A 20,554-nucleotide genomic window follows, 5' to 3' on the forward strand; every position below is an offset into this window, starting at 1 on the left:
AATGCTGCCTGTTCCATTACATTCCCTTTGGAGCCACATTTACAGAAGCAAACACAATAGCCAAACCAGGTCTGAATAGAAAGACTATCAGTTGAATGGCTGTTAAACATCTCCTCTTTCCTGTTAAGGTAAGTGGCTCACCCCTGGGATATTTGCTAGGAAATTATACTCACTGATCAGATTCTGCGGGGTGTGTTTTGGGAGCTGACTGCACTCGCCTCAGGTTGCTGGTGAACACTAACCCCTTGCCTCATTCCCCTAATTGTGAGTGACAGTCAATATTGTGGAAGACCGTCTTGCACAAGCCCGCGATAGGATTTGCATTGGATTTTAAAAATTGTCAAAGTGGACTGTGAGGCATCAGGAGGGAAGTGGATCTGACGCTGCCAATTAGCGTCAAAGGGAGGAGTGTACTGTGGCGGGTGGTTGAATTTGAATAATCACCTAACAATAATCTTAATGTTTAAAACCAATGAGCTGAACTTTGTCTGACCCTCTTGATGAAAAGTCCAGAGGTCAATCGGAGCCATAGTGAGTTTGGGCCACCCATGTAGGAACAGAAAGGGTGTGCAAGAATGACTAAAAGAAGAACATAGGTAGAAGTTCCCTTTGTGTGTTGGATGCCTCATTTGGATTTTGTTTATTTCAGCCAACAAAGTAGCATAGATTATATTATCAAAGATTACTTTAAGGACTTTTTAAGGTAATTGACAGTAGAGAATGACAGCAAAGAGATGGGAATGAAATGTAGTAAAGATCCCCAAAGTGAACATAGACTTTGTGGTTACGTGGTATGCAGCTGAGCCTGCTGCCTCACATTAATATACATGTTTTAACCTATCATTCCACCTGTGTTTTAAAAGAAACCGTGATTTTCATTCGAAATGTAGTAGGAGAATGCATAGTACACGTTTGTGAAGCTAGCAGCCCTGCTTTGTGGTGAACAATCAAAAGGGCTGACAGCTAAATATGAGCTAGTGTGGTGAGTGAGAAAGCAAAAAAAATTGTGATGAATAGCAGAAATTAAGCTAAGTGCTTTATTTTTACGGTGTGTTGTTCTCACCCACAATGTTTCACTACTGTAAAAGAGCCAACATGCACAATTCAGCAGCGCCCCCCCCCCCCCAAATCCATCACATCAAACATCCCTCCACCTCCCCAAACTTCCTCAGCCTACATCTAGAGACTGCATCTACCTCAATTACCACAGAAGAGTAATTAGCCAAAAAGCAGTGTGTGTGCGTGCATCTGCGTTCGGGGAGGTATTCATGCAGCACGAACAGATTAATTAGGACGTTTAACTTCATTTCTAATACAACAAAATTAATCCCATAAAATATGAGGGATCTCAGAGGAGGTGCCTGTCAGCATCTGACGCCTCTCCCCTGTTTGCCACAATCTATTAAAACCTTGCTTTTATCTCACCTCTCCCCTGTCGTACTTTATGGATTTTTTCATAAACACAGCCCATACTTCATAAATGTCTCAATTTTCTAGTCTATTAACATTACTTCAAAAGCGTTTGATAAAAGAGGAGGGCATGCGTGAAATAATGCACCAATAATACGAAGCGCTGGAGGCTAGAACAGTAGGGGCGGCTCTCTGGCGTGCACACTCAGACAATGCAAGGGATGTTATCAACTTTAATAAAGAACAAATGATCACTTCCAACCAAGGAAGAGGGGGAGATGAGGCAGGGAGGAAGGGGTGGAACCAGGAGGGGAACAATTGTCGAGTAATTGAGTCGATGAAAAATTAGGTCTTGAAGGCTCAGCGGTTTGAGCAGTCATGAGATTGAAGGCTTCTCAAAACTACGGTGTTCTTCAGCACTTGTAGTTACTTGCTCCTAGTTGAAGTGGAGAATGTTAACACATATTTGTTTTTTCTTTACATTTCACTGAAGGCACAAGTAGAATAGACTGGTTGTTTCCTTTCCTGAATGCCTGAATGGAGTGCAATGAGTTTAACCTTTTGTCTGGGGAGAGTCAGAAAGGTTTTTGACTGACAGTTGGGCTTCACCTCACAGCCTTTCCCCAGCGAGCATCGATTCAGTTCCTGTCTTTGTACATCACCCGAGTCTGTCTCTGTAGGCTTTACTCATCCTACCCAAACAGTGGGGTCAACTGTCTTTGCTTGAACTGGACACACACAAAACACACTGATCAAACCCAGTAAGACCTTACCGCGATGGCATGTCGGCTGTATGCCCCGAGGCCAGGTCTTACGCACACACACACACACACACACACACACACCTGTGTGCTCTTTGTGAAAGGCCCTGGCTGTATGACAAGGTAAACTGGTTTGGTCATTACAATGAGTCACAGTTGACTCACTGTAACACACTCATGGCTTACAGGACAGGTATACAGCACTGAAACTGCTTTGATTGACATGCAAATAGATAAAGATGCATGCAAAGGCAAACAAAATGGGCGATTGACTGTTCACCCGTTATCTCAAACCATCAGCACCTAAACATTTGTTGGCAAATGTTTGCTTTTGTGCAGGTCTGTTTACCCACAACATGCATTCATACTCTTCAACACTCTTTCATGCAAAAATGGGGACTTCCTTCCCCCTTGTCTAATACAGCTCCGCATCACAAGACGTATATCTGCGTTGACACATTGTCATAGCTCTGTCCTGGTACATTGCTGGAACTATTGGACGGGGGTTGTGCACTTGTGCCTGTAAATGTGTACGCATATATGTGAGAGGTCATATGAGACTATATTTTTAATCTGATGAGGGGGCAGTTTTATGGGAAGTGGTAGACGGTAGAGGAGGTAATTATGTTCCACCCCACCCTATCCCACGTGCCCCCACGTCCGTCCCCCCCCCTTTCTCTCCTGCTGTGACCGCGTAGAGGCTGACCTGCCATAGCGGTGGTCATTTTCAGGAGTCAGTGCGTTCTTTAATACATTATACTGCGCCACTGCTGCTGTAGCACCACGTGGGGACAGACTGGTATCAGCTTGTACCAGGCGAGGACAGGGGAAGGACTGGATCTGTCAGAGTGCATCGAGTCTCACGCGGCCGCGTACGCCGCCGCTGTGCCTCTGCCCCGGCCCCTGCCACACTCCCACTCATTAATGGGCCCGGCCCTGACAACTGATCCTAATTGCCTTTGAACAGCTCTTCATGTATTATTGGTGCCTGACTGCCTTGGTTCATGTCAACAAGGGACAGGATAGCCAGAGCCGTCGTCCCTCTTCCTCTTTTACATACTGAATGATGTGGAGATACACGTATACTAGATATGCATGTAAATATATATATACATCATGTGTGTACATGTACCACTAGACCATCCTTAATCACCTGAATGTAATCAGTTATGATGTATGAATATGATTTGATAAATTGTAGACTTTTGCTTTCTAATTTGAGACAACGCATGCTACATGAGTGTGTGCGTGCGCTTGTTTTCTTTTCAGTTTGTCACTGCTGATGAGCAGTGGAGGGGTGAATGGTTCAGAGACATCAATAAGCCATCTGAAAAGCGTCATGTAAAGATCCCACCACAGCAGATATCTGCCAAGACACTCGCACTATTACAATTGCAATCACAAACACTCAGTCAAAACACATCATTATTTGTAGTCCCATGTGTGAATTATTACCCCATATCTAACTATTTACTTCCCATTTTACCCCTCTATTTGAATAAGGAGAAAGGAGAGGTACAGTGGCTTGGCTTTTTATTTGTGGAATGAAATAACTGAATACCAAATGCATAGATAAAAAGCATAGCGGCGTGTCCTGTCCACTCCCATCACTGTCTGAGAGAGGAGAGACGTATGACCATCCCATTACTATGGTAACTAGCCACTATATTCAGAGCTGCCCGGGTGTGTTTCTTCCCCCTGCAGTGACGAGAGGGCATAGCTGACAGGGCCTACACACAGAAACACACAAAAACACACACATCGGGAGGGTCTGGAAGATGCTCCTTGTGAAATATACACATGTGTGGCAAATACAGACAGAACAAAACAGGAGCCAGTTCCCACACATACTAGTTTGGTGACATACAGAAACTAATAGGGAACAGCGTTAGGCAGAAATATATCCCCCTAACTTTTCAACATTTCACTAGCCAAAATAGTTAATCCAAAACATAAGAGGAATCTAGCAATAAGATAATTCAATTAAACTACTCACAATAAAAACTGCATAATGCTTTCATATTTGTGATGAACAGTATAGCTATCAGTCAAACAGAATTGAATAAAAATGCCTAGCATTGTATTAATAGAGTGCTTTGTTAGCACATAATAAATGTAGTAACAGAGAAACCATGATTGATATGTTACCAACAAACACAGGGTTATAACACTAATTGTCACCAATCCAGATTGAGTGGCTGTTAGAGACAGCCTGTTACTGCAGCAGATTCACCTACTCACTGCTGCACAGCCCTGCACTGTAGTATTGTGTTTTTTAGAAAACTGCTATTATGGATGAGTTCTGTAATTATTATGCTTTCCTATGTTTCTGCCATTCCATAAGTTGGACACATTAAAAGTGGCAGTCAGCGCCTCTGGTTAGAAATGCTTATTACATCCACATGCAACAGTGTGTGAGCATTGCCATTTTGTCTTCATTTATTAACAGATTTTTTTTTTTAGCAGTACTACAGATGAGTCAGACAAGAGTTAGCGCTTACATTCCATTTACTTTTGGCCACTCGCTTCATCATAAATTTCACACGGAGCAATTTTTCGGAGTAGTAACTTTTAACCTGGGTCATTCATTTTTCAAATGCCATTGTCATCAAAGCACGCTTTACTGGAGTAAAAACTGCTGCAGATTAATAATATACAGCCTTCTGTTTTTTTCTGCGGACATAGCATGTTCACTTTTAATATATATTTATTATTGATATTATGGATTTATTATGTAAGAGGGTGTCAGGCCCCGCAAGTCTGGGTAATGTAATGTAGTTGAGATGCTCAGAGTATGAGTTCATTCAATATAATATAGTGTACACAATATTTTCCACATGTCAAAATTTATTGAGTTGAACGTGATGCTCCGACACAAATTTTAATAATTGCTCTATTTTTCAGTGGGGATTCACTTCATTTTCAGGCTATTGTATTTTATCAGTTTGCTTTAGTGATTGTCTCTGGTGCGCATTTACAGTAAAATAACATTTTTAATCATTCCAAAGGATTTCATCAATAAAAACTCTTTATTTTTCGCTTTTCAGTTATTTTTATTTAATTCTTTTTATAGACACATTTTCGCTACATTGTATTTTGAGTTTTTGATGATAAAAATAAATCTAGAACAATGCTTGTGTAGCACAAACACAAACAATTTGTATACAGTTTTTTAAATCATTTGCCCCCACATGTTCCTTCATCCATATTCATCAGCATCTCACTGGTGGAATTCGTGGCTTATTTATGCAAACATTTTGACTTTGCCAAAAAAAAAAAAAAGGAAAAGAAGAAAATCCAAGACGACTTCGATGCTGTCTAGCCAGCCTGTCCATGGTTTGAGTGGACTTTGTATAAACAGCATTGTTGATACTCCAGCTGCCTTTTTAATGCAGCCATACTGCCATCTGTTGAGTACAGGAGGAACTACATCTCTTTTTTTGCTCTCCTCTGCATTTTCTGCACCGTCTTGTTCAGTCTGTCTTTCATTTTTCTTGTCTGTTATTCATCTTTAATTTGTGAATACTGAACTACATATTGTGTCCATTACAAGCTACAGAGTAGCATCAGGGCAGAAAAGAGAGGGTTTGTGTGTGCATGTGTTTAACTGGATGGACTCGCAGCTTCATGTCGCTGGGTCGCAAGCTGATTTGTTCTTGACATTCACACTGTCTCATGTAGAAAAGACATTTCACACTGTGGTCTTACCCTTCATATCACACACACTCCCACACTTTGTCACACACAGACTAACTTAACTTCACCACTACTGACAGTTACACTTTAATGGTTGTGCCACTTTGTGTTGATATCATTTTTTGTGCCCAGGTTAAGTTAGTGCTTCCATTACCAGCCAGACCATGAGATGTAGCTTCAAAAAGAAGAAAAATATGAAAAGACAGAAGAGACAAGGTGGTCACAGCTGGGAAGGGAGAAATAACGGGGGTTGAGGGTTGCAGTTTCAGCATCATTCAATCAGACAACATGCCCCTCAGCTGAAACAGCGAGACCCTCCCATATTCTCTCGAATTAGGGAGATTAGCAGGAAAGCGCATAATGCAGGATGATGGAATTTGTCATAATTTGCATTGTCCTGGAAAGATTCGGTTTGATAGAGCGATGCATGGAGGGGCTTGTCATGTCCCACGGGCAGGTCATAGAGGAAGCTTGGCAGAAATGATTTTTGCGATATGTGCATCAGTCGTAAAAGCCTCACAACCAATTTGTCAAAAAATGTGAGGTCGGGACAGTTGAAGGCAGCAGGGCATTTTGCCTAACGCAATGAAAATCCATGCACCTCCATCACTCTTCATCCACAGCCCAGCTCTGGTGTGGCACAGTACTCAACAACAACAGACAATTTTAATACATCAGCTATTGAAGAGTATTTTTTATTTTTTATTTGATCCTATTTCTTCATTTCAGCATCATAAGAGCGACAGTAAATTTACACAAGAACGAAACACGAATCGTATCAAAACTAGTTGTATTTTGTGTTTAGGAATTCTTTTTATGATGGTGGAAAGATGTATTTATTTATTAGTTCATTCATGCCTGTTGGCATTCAAATGTGTCTCCCTGAGCATCCAGCAGTCAGGCTCCCCTGACCTTGGTTATAGCGATGAGCGGCAGCTCCTGACCACTAAAAAGTTGAACAGAACTGACATGACAGTGTTACTCTTCCACACGGTTCAGTGTCTATGGAGTGGGCATGTCGAGGGCAGACATACAGGCACAACAGAAAATACACATAAGCTTAGAGAAGGTGGGGGTTGGGGAAAGGCCAGTGTCCCTGTCTCAGACTGACCACACATTGCCTCAACAATGGCTCATTGTAATTGTGTAATTGTAAGTATACTTCTAGATATGTCATTGTAATAACCTTGTGTTTTGAACATATGCGTATGGTTTGTTTTCTAAATAAATGTTCAGTTTCAGACCTGAGAGAATGCAATCAGAAGTGCCCTATACTAGCCTTTCTTTGTGCACTTCATACGGCTATTTATGTCGCCGTTTAAGTAACACTGATTTTGTGTGACAGTTGAGCATACAGGGGTTAGGCTCAAACTGGAGCACAAACAGGAAGAAAAAAAATAGAGATAGTAGAAAAAAAAAGAGGAGGGAATAAAAAAGGCAAATATCTCCCTCCCCCTTCCCATGAAGCCTTAAATGAGAAGCCTAACATGGGGAGAGATTCTGTAGAGGGAAGAACGGTTGTGGTTCTCCTGAAAGGTTTGTATTTGTAGAAATGAGGTGTCAGAAGAGGCAGGATTTCCTCAGGGCGCAGCACAACATGAGCCCATCTCTTATCATTTCCCACTCCCAGACGTGATCTGCTTTGAATGCACTAATGCTGAAAGAGCCCCACAGACTTGAAGCCAGTTCAAGATGAAATCACAGCACACATCCCTGACAAACTGCCATCCACCACACAAGGATTAAACAGTCGTTGCATATAAAATCCCCGCCAAAAAGCAGAAATAATATATGCACTTAAATACATTCAACAAAACTTCAACCTTCGTTTTTTGATCCCCACATTTTGAACTATTTTGAGCTATTTGCCAACCCTAAAATATTCAAGAAAAGAAGAAAATTACTGTAAAAAAAAAGAGTCAAGACAGAAGTTTGGAAATTTGTCACATATATTAAGAATGTTCCATCAGGGATTAAAAGTGAACCAAAGAGTGTCCCGTTTAAAGAAAATTACAGTTTACAAATCAACTTTTGAATGGAACATACTATGTAAATGCAGCATCCTTAGTTTGAATGTGTGCCAGTGCTACTCACACGTCATACTCCTTTTAACATTTTTTCTAGATTCACTAGAAACTATTTAATGAAGGCATACAGCTATACATTTTTGTTAAGTTTTAGCTCTGAGTTAGAAAGCCTTGTGCTCTTAGGATGCACTTATTACCCTTACTCATGGTGAATCTGTAAACAACACTCAAAAGATGTAGTAACATCTCCATGAAAGGACATATCACAAATATGAACAACATTTTGCATTTAATTACTCACCCTGTAGCTGATACTGTGCTGCCATTACCCTTTTAGCTTGGTTACATGTGTCCTTGCATAAGTGAAAAGTTACACCATATTAATCTAACCTATTTAACACATTTTGTATTATCATTTTCCTGGTAAATTATGCATGAGGTCTCAATGGGGAGAAATGTGACCATTAGCATATCTGATAGGAGCGCTGGAGCAGTTTTCCACCTCTCTCTGTCCTTGGAACCAGGCAGAAAAACCTGACTGTTCGTCAATACCAGGTCATTTTATCCAGGCCAGCCCAGTTCATCCATACCATTCCAAAGCTCTGCTAATAACACTCGGAGACATCCTTAACACAATGGGGGCCCAGAGGGCTCCAACACCAATGTGAATAGTATAGCACTGTCTGGTCATCTCTGGAAGCTCTTTGACAAAAACTGCAATTAGAAACACCTTAGACACACCAGCCTGAAACAAGACACCATTAAAGGTTGGAAGTGGACACAGCAAGGCGCTTCCTGAGGACATTTACATATATGTTACTGTCTGCAGCTCACAGGGATGGAGAGAGAAAATGTCTTTGGGGAAGGTGACCTTTTGACATGTCATTGGGTTTATTAGAAAAGTGATGGCGTTTTAGTCATAAAATAAAGGTTGATAAAGCATGAATAAAAAAAGTGCTTTGTTAATATCAAGCAGGACAGCGTTGTGGTCCATTTTTTACTGTTAGGGCTGCTTGATCACTCAGTATTGTTTTATTGACTCACAATGCAAAAAACAATGACAAAATTATCAGAAAGAGATGTTCCATTTTTGTTGTTATTATGTTTAAATTAATTATAAATTTTTTTGTGAAACTTTAAAAAAAAACGACAAAAACTAAGCTTTGTCGACCAAATGGTTATTTTTTTTTATCATAATTGTTGTTTGTAAATATCATCAAATATTGAAAATTAGATACTGCGTTGATATTTATTGTGATATGAATTTGGTCCAAATTGCCCACCCATAGACACTCTTATGTTTTTTCTGATGAAAAACTGATCTAAGATACAATAAATAATATTCATTTTTGCTCCGAAAGGCAGCTAAAGCCTGACATTTCAAAAAACCTTTAAAGTTACGACAGGAAATATCAAATATTACTAAGAAGCAGTAGAACAGAAATAAACCAACATGAACAAGTAGTATTGATTCCCCCTTTTCTCTGTGGGCCATTTAGTCTGCTATGGCTAACATTTGAAAAATACTTACCTTGTTATAGAAAGTTTAATGTCATATGCAATTGTTTGACCCTTATGAATATTAAAGGATCCCATCTCTGGCCTATTAAAAATGCATGTGGCATTGTGGTTGTTGATCACGTTTAGAACGCCCATGCAAATTGGACTGTCTTCCCTGTCAAGGCCTAAGATGAATAATGTAGTTGTGTTGTATATTCAGGGACACACCATTGACAGTCAATTAACAAGTTTGATTGGTGTGCGAACTCATTCTTTTGAACTGTTAATTTTATGTAAATAGTATTCACTCTCCCTTCTCCACTGTATCTCCCCCATCCAGGTTCACCACAGAAAGATGTAACCCCCCCACCACCACCACCACAAACCCCCAAATTCCCAATTCCACCTCCCACTAAGAGTAACCAGAGAGGGATCCTTAATAATTGATCATCACACACCTGCTTGGTAGAAGCTATGGGAGTCTGCCTTTAACAGTCAAGGGGCTCCATGCCAGCTCCTTTTGATATTCAAATTGACAAATGGTAGCCAGCCTTTATGAATTCAAAGTGGAGCGAGCTCTTTTCATGGGGACGAGCTTGTTAAAAGATTCTGGCCACCCGTCCAACCTGATGGAGCCCTTTTTGTTGGGGTAGATATGATGGCATTTGATGGCTCATAAATGGAATGCCAATGACAATTTGTTGTTGATGTGTGGGAATCTGGCTTTTATGTACGACTCGCAGACATAGTAATGCAGGCACTCGGGCAGATTGTGCTCGCAGGTAAATGATCCGGTGATTGATCCAACTGGTTGAAAGCAGCGAGGGCCTTATGTACTCCCTTTCTTCCCCCTCACTCACTCGCGCCCCTCTTCCCTCCATCTCTTGTCTCCCGCACTGTCCCAGTAATTTGGAGCAGCAGAGATGGAAGCTGAAGATTCATCAAAGTTGACAAGTGAACCCAGGAGCTGGGGATCATGGCAAACCCATCTGATTATGGAAATGGCCATGACCATGTCTGCCCTCTAGCTAAACAGTTGTGCAGCTAGCATCTTGTTCTGCCAGTATCCCATTAAAGACATGTATTGCAGTAAGGGGGAAATATTCCATTTTCAGTTTTCCTCCTTTGAACAAGTTGTATCGTGGCCTATATCTGTGTAGGCCTCAAACTGATCCAAGTAAAGGAAACAAAGGGCTTGTTTAATGTAAGCAGGAGAGGAAGATTGGTTGAGAGGGTGCTAAGTCTTAAGTAATACCTCTGGTCCATGCTAACTCTGGTAATCTCACTGTGAAACATGATACCCCTGGCTGTGTCTTTGGTAATCAGTGAAGGACCTTGTCTCAGGTCATGTATCAATTGATTCAGGCCTTCTTGATCCTCCCGAGAGATCTGCGCGTGCTCCAGGGTCCCCTAGGCCAGAAATTATCAACAAGTCACCAACAGCTATTTGCATTGACCGCCAGCTATTGTCCAGCACTAATGCCATCTAACCTCAAGCACTGGTGAGCTACAGGGTCTCTAAAGACCTGACCTCCTTAATGCCACTCCTCATCCCTGACCATCTCTCTGCATTGAACAGATAGATTTTTTTAGGTTTCATTATACTAGAAGCTTAATTCTAACAGAGGTATTTAACTGAGAATTGAGCTAATTATCACATGGTTTATTATTCTCATAATTAACACATGTGCAACGTAGATGCATTTGCAGGCTTCTCAGAATACCTGCTTGTGAAATGGGAATTGTTGGTGTTAAGATGCTGAAAAATGGCAAGAGGTGAAACCTGTTAATTAATGCACTGCTACTCAAATATACACTTAGAATGAATGTTAATTTGATTATAGCACCTCATTGATGAATATTGTCCTTTTTTTATAAAAGTCATTTTGGAGTTTGATGACTTGTTTCTTACATCTAGTTTTCTGGTTGAATAGATGTGTTCGTTCATAATTGTCAAATTAAAAGTTCTTTTTTTTTTTTTTTACTTTTTTAACCCACTTTCACTATAAAGGCACATTTCCACAATCACTGCTGGGGTTACATACAATTACATTTATATAACTTAAATGTTACCAAATTAATGTATTTTTAATTGACATTTATGACTCAAATTCATGCTCTATGGCCCTGTAGGGAAGATTTTCCACTTAGCAATAAGTCTGTATTGCTTTTGTTAAGATCACTTCTAAACACTGCCTTACCAGAACAGTTCTCTAAAAGACTGTAATTAAGTGTCAACCATGGATTAGTAGAGAGATGAAAGCCTTTAGCCTGTGTGCTTTTGTGAAAGTATGATATGAATAAGTTCAAGCATTGGATTGGTGGCAATGACATTAATCTTAAACCTTATGTTGGAATACTTATGTTGATCGTATTTATTGTCTGACTCTATGGTTTGTATTTCTGTTTGCCTTTTCTTTTTACTTGCTTTATTTTTTATATAGATATATTTTGTGTGTGTTGTGTTTCCCTGTTTGTTTGTTGCATTGCTTGTTTTATTTATTTTTTGTAGAGGAATTATCATGTTTTAGTTTTTTTTCTCGTTTGTATATGGGAGGACTCTAAATAAGATTTTTTGGGCTTCTTTCCTCTCCTGCACTGAAATTGCATTTTTTTTTTTTTTAAATCTATTCTATGTGCTTTATAACTCTGTGCAAATAAACAAAAACAATAAAATACCTGAACAAAACTGTAGCAATTACTTATCTTACCCCCAGGATGAATTGTAGTAAATTTGGTGATTACGTTCCATCTAGCACCACTGTCAGGTTAAAATTTGTCCAATATTTTGGTTTTCAACCAAATACAAAACTAATTACATTTCTATGAGCTGTACTTTGTGTTTATTGCCAAGTAGCAAATGTTAGCGTTCTAACACACTAAACTAAGATAGTGAGGTACAAAGTACAGCCTCATTGAGCCGCTAGTTTGGCTGTAGACTGTTAATCTTGTTTTTACCATGATAAAGCCAACATTGTTGTGTTTTTCATGTATGCTCATTTCTCTAGGTGGAAGAGTCGGTTTTCTGTGCAGGCCAAATTGCTTTGGTCCCTTGTACCATGCAGCTGGTAAAGGCTGGCACCAGGACGCAGGCCCATTTGTCCTTCAGCTATGTGAAGAAGGTTTTGGAGGCTGTGATCAGCAGTCTGACTCTAGCTCACGTTGTCCAGGCCCACTGCTACACCACAAGACACCAAGACATCCCCATCATCAGGGCCGTCTGGGAGAGCATGCTGAGGGCTGCAGAGGAAGAGAAGGTCAGTCTCTGTGGAGTGAGATTTTTGTTTATGCAATATATACCAGTGGTTAAGAAGAAGAGCAATGACTGGCTGTTTTATTATAGATGCAGAGGAAATATTGATCATACTTATAATACGATACTACTACTACATATAATGAAAACATATTTAATGGATTAGAAGATAGTGGGATCCATGTGTCGATGAATAAGTAAAAGAAGAGGAACTTTATACGGTACCCCAAGTTTTTCCATAGAGGCCTTTCAGAATTGTGTTTTATAGTTGTGAAATAAGGGAAAGTTCCTCGCCCCTCTCAGCCCCCTTGAGACACAAGCCGCTGCGACTTATATTTACCAGTGAGTGCGCTCATGAAAAGTTGATGATGTGGGAAACGCTGGTGTCTTTGATAATGTGGAGCTTGGCACAGAAGCAGATGTCTTCCTCAGAGCTTCCCTAATCCTTTGCCCCCACACACCATTTTGGAGCGCCGTTCAACTCTCAGAGCAGCTTATCCCCCTCTCCACCCCTCTTTCCTGCCACCTCCCTCCATCCTTCCCTCGATTCCACCGCCCCAGCTTACAACCCCTGCTCCATACATCTAATAGGGGCACCAGTCTCCCCTGGCAGCCCTTCTCCACCCACAGTAATCTGTCTCGCCATGGGAATAGGGCCTAAGGGAGAGAGTCAAGAGCCCACCTCCAACATGTGGCTCTGTTCAGTGGTGAGAGGTGTTAAAGACAAGAGACAGGGTATCTTCTTTGTGTCAATTCCACAATAGTATAGCAGTATATATAAAATGTGTTATTGAAGGCCAGCAGTCATATTCTTAAATCTTTAAGTGATAATTTCTGAATTTAAATACATATACTGCAGTTCAGCTTATCTCAGTCAAGAGCCGGTGTCTATTTGTGAATTTATTTGGCTGATTAAGCCTTATTGTACTTCAAGCGTTGACAGTGTAACAGGGTTGTTCTTTGGGAGGTGACAAGGCTAGGCTCATGTCAGAGGTCACTGAAGATGGACAACATCCTCCATCTGTTGTGCTTCCATGTCAGAACAATCAAAATATTCATTTGACCCAGGATAGTCACCAGGAGACCATGTTTTATTTTCAACTGATTCCCAGATTAAGCAGCTCTAATTGACAGCTCCATCTGCAAACAGGTGAGTTCTTCCCTTAAGAATAGATCTGGCTGAGATGGTGGGTTACTGAACTGACCTTACGCTCCTACTTTGCCTGTGAGGCAGATCATCTTGATGTGTCTTCCCAGCTTGGCCCTCACACTTTCTTCTCTCTTTCACTTCAAGGAAAGATAGGGAGAGCAGCCAGGGTGGGTGGGTGGGGGGGGCTACTGTTTCATCCTAAACTAGGTGAAATGCTCTCTCCCTGGGGTGGGGATTGACTGTAATTAGAATGTTTAACTTAGGTCAAACACTGATAGCACAACTCCCACAGACAACAGAAGAACTCCGTTGGCTAGCACTGGAAAAAAAGAGTTCAAATGCACAACACTGTTGTAGCTCTATAAGTTAGTAACTTAGTAAACCTAATTTATATAGCCATTTTCAAAACAAAAGTGTTTTACAAAAAGACAAAAGAAAATAAGACGGGCAAGACAATATGTTAATACAGGGACAAATACCAACGAAAACATTAAATTATGCTAGGCAATAATGTGATGTCGTATTTTGCTGTATAACTTAATCTATTATGTGTAATCTAATATGTTTACTTTTGGCATTCTGGTCCATGAAACTGAAGTAGTAACAAGTACATTTAAAAGTAAAAATAAAAACGGAAAGTTATACCTAATATTTTATCTTAAACTTTCATTGACAAATAAAAACGAATTAAATATGTCATATTAAGTACTGAAATACATTATATTGCATTTTGTTTAGAGTCAGTATAGGTTGAAACAGTGAGCGCAACATATAGAGCGATATGTGGTTAAGTTATGGATACTAATTGATTTCCAGTTGTCAAATGTTGGGTTATGTAGCATTACACTTTTATATACCAAAATATAATTGGTATACTTTTCAGTGTATTTTTCAGACACCAGACCTGTGTAGAAACACTAGTGCCTGGCGTGTTTGTGAAGCCACAGGGCCATGTTGTTGTTGTGCGTTGATAATTTCTCTAATCAGGTGGATGAAGAAGCTTGCAGGGTTAATTGGGAGCATACTAGAGTCGCTACAAGTGTGAAATTGTATTTACGGTGCATTAAACCACAAAGAGCCTGTTTGTCTGTGTGTGTGCAAAGGGTTTGATGAACAGGGAGATGTTGATGACATAAGTCAAAAAAATTTTAAACATATGTGTCTTTGTGTAGCAATAACAGGTTCTGAAAACATGTCAAAAAAGTAAACAACAATTATGAAGCCGGTTTAAATATACTTTTGTTATAAAGTGTAAAAATACTTTTATATTGTATTACACACTAATCATAAACACTAAAGTTATTTTGGGAATGTGGAAACAAAAAAAAAAGATTGGTTTTGTTGACATTTTGATTGGTGAGACATTTAATTTAATAGTACTGAATGTGCAGTGTGGAGAGTTTCCTCCTTGCATATCACAGTAAAACCTTTTTTTTTTTTTTTTTACATTATACCTCTCCTGCTTACTTGGGACTTTTGAAGTAACTGTGGCTTCTGGCATGGTTTTATAATGCCATTATACCCTTAAACTTTTCTTCACCCCACTGACATGGCCCTGTGTGTTTCATTTACACAAACAGCCTGACGAGCTTCAGAGTGGAATCTCAAGAAAAGTCAGTGAATTAGGGAGTGAATGGCAAGGGATATTATAGCAGACTGACAGCACTACAGTAAGTGCTCAGACATAGAGCCACATGCTGAAGGCATCCCGCTGGGCAGGAAATGTAGGGGAACTGGCTAAGCAGCGCAGTCCCATCAGCTCCCCGCTGTTCCCCCGCCTTTACACCACTTCCTTATTACCGTGTTTACCGTTCGGCTTTCACGCCTCTTGGCCCTCCAACCCACCGCACGCTCCAGGCGCACGGACGCGAGTTAGAGGGAGGAAAGTGGGGAGAAACAAAACAAACATAAGGAGAGGCAGGTCACACCCCATCAGTGTAGAGAGCTGAGTGCAGCAGATCCAGACTTCATGCCTTTACCTGCTGCCTATGGAGTGAGAGAGCACTGTGGGAATGGCTGCATGCCCTGAAACTGAAGTGGGATGAAGTAATGAGATGGATTGTGTTAAGTGGCTGATGTAGAGCGGAACAGAGCCCTCTACGCGCACACATTCTGCCACCCGCCTGCCCTCCCAACTTGCCACTACAGCACTCAACTCCACCATATATCAAAGTTTGTGTTTTATTGGATTCAGCCAGTGTTCCCCCTCTCACTCCTCTGGCAGGGTAATGGAGTTCTGACCACAGTCGAGTCTGAAATACATACACACACACACAATAATGCACCTTTAGCACATTTAGTTCCACAGAACCGCTCAACAAACTTCCCACCTAATGTAACATTTTGGCGGATACATTAATAAACAAAACAAAAAGGGACTGATGTAACCTCGTCCGACAGCTCTGACAAAAAGTCAGCAACTGTGCCGTGACAGTAAAGTCCTGCCAGAGGCTGGAGCTGCAGTGCTGAAGTCCCCTGATCTCCTTATGGTCGGTCGGTTGGGTATAGTACCTCAGCACCCAAGGCCTGCAGGGTGGCCTTTAAGCCTGGCTGAGCAGGACCCCCTGTCCTGTCACTTCTCTCCCCAGTTCCCACTCTCTGTTGCATGTTCAATCACTATTGACAAGTGCAGGAGCAGTTCCCTCAAGGGAGAATAACTAGCCTGTGCCAGAAGTGCTAATATAACATTTATCAAAGCATAGGACACGTATGTGTGCTGTCACTTAGTCGGACATCCTAAGAGGTCTGTGCTGACACGGCTATTGTTCTGTGCTCCTGTGATTGTTGATCACTGCAAGCTAGGCTCTCTTCAAAATGAGCAGAGTGAAGAAATCTTAACCCATGCACACATACGCATTCAGGACACTTGCTTTTTTTCATGTTTCACTCTTCAAGGCAAGATGTTAGCTGTTGATACACAATTAAGCGTTTACTAAAGTTTAATCTGAGGGCTGAAGTGCTGCTTCAGTGAATCTGGCTGATTGGGTCATGCTGGGTTTGTCTTTTGAAGGGACAAAGAGGCCGTTGTCTGCTCTTGTCAATGATTTCTCTTTTTTGTGAGTGAATATCAAAATAAAATGTAAGTAACCTGTTATTATTCTGCACTTACAAAGTGGGGTGTAAGTGGTTGAAAATTGATCCAGCGAATTGAAGAGGGGGTTAAGTGTTTTTGCCCTATCGACTCAGACTGAAATGGCATTTATATAAAACACTCATTTCTCTCCCATTAGCAGATGAAGCCACAGCCAAGTATTATTAGAGGGCCACATTGTAGCACTGCTCCAAGACATTTTGTTACTGCTAATGGCCCTTAGTCCAGAGGAGAGAAAAATAAATAGATTTTGGCTCTATAGATAAAATTGAGGCAGTTTTCCGCTAAATGTGTGGTGAAAACTGCCATAACATGTTGTGTGAGTGATCTTCTTAGAGAGGTGAGAAGTCATCTTGGATAGGACCTGTCATGTTAGCAAATGCAGCTCAAAGTGAATGCATTTGTGCATTTTATTCACGGTGGCTGCAAGCAGTATGGCTGCTTTTTGAATTGTTTGTACACACTATCATTACCAAGGGTCACCTCACAATCTCGTGTTACTTGATAGCCTGTCAGTCTGTCAAGTAAAAAGCCTGTCTTAGTGCTCTGTGGTAGAATTTTACGAAATGCTTTGCAATAATGTTTAATGTTGATGGAGCAGTGTTTGTGGTCAGAAAGCACAGCATGTATCCCAGCAGGAGGGCCATACATTTGATTGTGGTGTGTAGCACAACACAGCATATAATTTGCCAGCCAGTTGAATATAAATTCCATCTGTCTGTATTGCAGGACTTGCTGTGGGAGCCTGAGACCAAAGCCGCGTCGTTATTGGTCGTAATGGTACCAGCCTTACCCAAGGGTGCAGCTGTTGAGCTTCATGTAACTGCAATTCAGGATGACCCCACCAAAAGGACTTCCTGTCACGTGACTACAAAGGTGGCGTGCGGATCCATAGAGTGCCACACTGTAATGTCTGCTGACACATGTAGTGCTTCACTCTCACTTTCCCTGGCTGTGCCCGGCGATAACCTGGAGGTCACTAGTGTGGAGGATGTAACAGAAGCAGTTGGCGCTACATTTAAGAAAGCCATGACGAAGATGGATGCTGAGCTGGTGCCACTGTGTGCCAGGGTGTTCTACAAGTGCAACCACTCACTGGCACAGCATATTGTTAAAGGTATGTCACTGGACATGTTGCTTACATCACATTACACATGAGCTTTGCACTGATCTACTATTTAGATTCTTTAAGAGGATTTAAGCTGTTCCGTTGAAGGCAACACTGTTATTGTAAGTTAACCTCCACATCACTATATTAATGGAAACAAAGTGACAGCCCATCTCTCTCTGCAGTCTCTTTTCAAAGAAAGTTTGAGCTGACATTGGTTAAGTAAACTCCATAAGATATTCTAGGAAGCATTCTCTCCAGAGGATCTCCACTTCTTCCTGTGTTTAATTATTGTAAGCCATTTGTTGTGTCGGCGCTGTGTACAGTAACCCAAGCAGCTGGCACAGTCTTTTGTCATCATTACACTTTTATACGCCACCATCTCCTGCTCCCCGGATTGTAGGTTCTCGTCAAGGCAAATGTGGAACGGTATTTGTTTTATCCTGAGAGATGTTCTCTCGGAGGGAAAAGGGCGACGAGCACATCGATCACACAGGCTCAGTTGTCAAGTCATCGCTAAGGCAGTCAATTAACATTTTTGAATCTGTGCCAAACCAGCCATCTTACTGTCATTTTTAGCTTTGACATAACTCATCTTCCAGAGGACGTGAAATTATGGTTACCAGTGATGAATGGGGAAAAGGTTGATCCGTTTCGAATACGTGTTGATATGCATGACAAAACGAACAGCGCTATTTGTTTTTTTACCTAATTATATAATTGTTATAAAACACTGTTTCATGATATATGATGCATGTCATTTATTTCTTCTGTCGTCCACAATAGAAGAGAGGAGCGACGAGCAATTAGGAGGAATCTTGTTAAAATATTTCATATATAAATTTTACATGCAAAATTGGTAATAATTTGTAGATATGGCAAATAAATGCTAAATGTACATATATATTATAGTACAATTGAAATCAAAAAGTACTATTGAAGCTTCTCTATAGAAGTACTCCAAAATGTTGTGTATGTTGTGTGTGGTACTGGGTCGTTGGTTAACTTTAGCAAAGTCAACCTCAATCTTCACCCTTGAAATGTAAGTTTCTTTGATTATGGACTGCACGGACTGCTCCCCTAAAACCATTTACTGACTCATCATTGAGCTGGAATCTGTTACCTTACCCTGCATGCACAGCCAAGCCCCCGGAAGCTTACCCATGGGCGTTTTTATGGGTCACAGCCTATGCTCATCGGGCGATGAATCCAAAAAGTCAAAGGAGGAAAAGTAACACCTCTGGCGCTAGCAGTCACAGCCTCACAACTGCTGCTGTCAGCGGAGCAGACAGACAACAACTCTGGAGCAAAATGTGACTGAACCCCCCCCACCCTTGGGTTACTTGCGTTAGGATTCACAGCTGATAGACATGACATATGCTCCAAATGAAACCTTTAAACATCTTGTCTCAACTTGTTACTTACGATAGAAAGGTTCTCTCAAAGATAGGCCCCTGCCACTAAAACCTCAACTTTTAGAGAAGGACCAAAATAAGATCTTGTGATTAAAGAAATCCACTATTTAACACAACAGTAAGTCAAAATCAAATGAGTTATGATGTCTTTACTTTAATGCTAAAATAAAAAGGGTGCCTCATATACTTAAACCTGCAATAACTGATTTTGGCCACTTGGGGGTAGCTGAAACAAACTGTGAACACAACATTGACATGTTTTGAAGTTTTAAAATGGTGAACATATTAGCAAACAGTTGCTTATTTACACATCCAGCAGATACAGAGCACACAGCACATTAGAATTTATTGGAAGCTGTGTTTGTATACATCTAATGAATGAGTTCAATACCCACTCTCCTTTAAGTTCTGTTTTGGTCTCCACCAATTCCTGAGGAAAATATCTGGTGTCATTAGCAGCTAAATGCTCCACAATGTCCACTTCTTGTTTACTGTCTGTCTGTTTGGTGCCGGCAAGGTAGTGTACAGTGTTTTTTTTTTTTTTTACTTTTTTTTTTACTTTTTAGCTTTATTAGCCGCAATGAGATGGGTGAGAGTGAACTAAAAAAAAAAACAGTAAGGTCCTGGGCCGGGAAACCCAAACAATTAACTAAAGGACGTATACATCTTCGTAGAGTTGAGGGAAACTGCAGTCGGGCGATATTTTCTTTGGATTTAACACTATGAGCCACTCCTTTTCACATACAATTAGGCGTGTGATTCGTTGTTGCTATACAATTTTTGATTATGGCTGCTTTAAAGGAAGGCGAGGAAGCTTTCTGTTTCTCTTTTTCATTACTCTACTGCACGCACCCAGCCCCTCGTCTTTTTCGTTCATTCTTCTTGGACAAAATGAAACATTTTCATGAGCCAACACTTGCTAATTACCACCTTGTTTACCGGTTATTTTGACCAGTATGGAAGTCAGTGTAGCACAACTAAAAACCACTGGCTCTGGGCCTTGGCCACTGCTTAAAAGCCCCATACGCCCAGCAGGCATCAATCATTCCTCTCAGGAACCCCCTTTCTCTCTCCTTTTCACCACTGCCTTCACTTACACACCACCTTCTATTCACTTAGCCTTACAATATTTATATTTTAATC

At 40.8% G+C, this 20,554-nt stretch overlaps 1 protein-coding gene across 1 annotated transcript in view; it reads left to right on the forward strand.

Moving 5' to 3' along the window:
• Positions 1-20,554, forward strand: part of dph6 (diphthamine biosynthesis 6) — a 56,996-nt gene that overhangs the window by 33,535 nt on the left and 2,907 nt on the right. The window contains exons 13-14 of the mRNA XM_031310096.2: positions 12,403-12,651; positions 17,618-18,005. Coding sequence (XP_031165956.1) covers positions 12,403-12,651; positions 17,618-18,005 — 637 coding nt within the window. The remainder of the gene's footprint in view (positions 1-12,402; positions 12,652-17,617; positions 18,006-20,554) is intronic.

This window comes from Sander lucioperca, chromosome 18 (assembly GCF_008315115.2).
Source record: "Sander lucioperca isolate FBNREF2018 chromosome 18, SLUC_FBN_1.2, whole genome shotgun sequence".
Lineage (NCBI taxonomy): Eukaryota > Metazoa > Chordata > Actinopteri > Perciformes > Percidae > Sander > Sander lucioperca.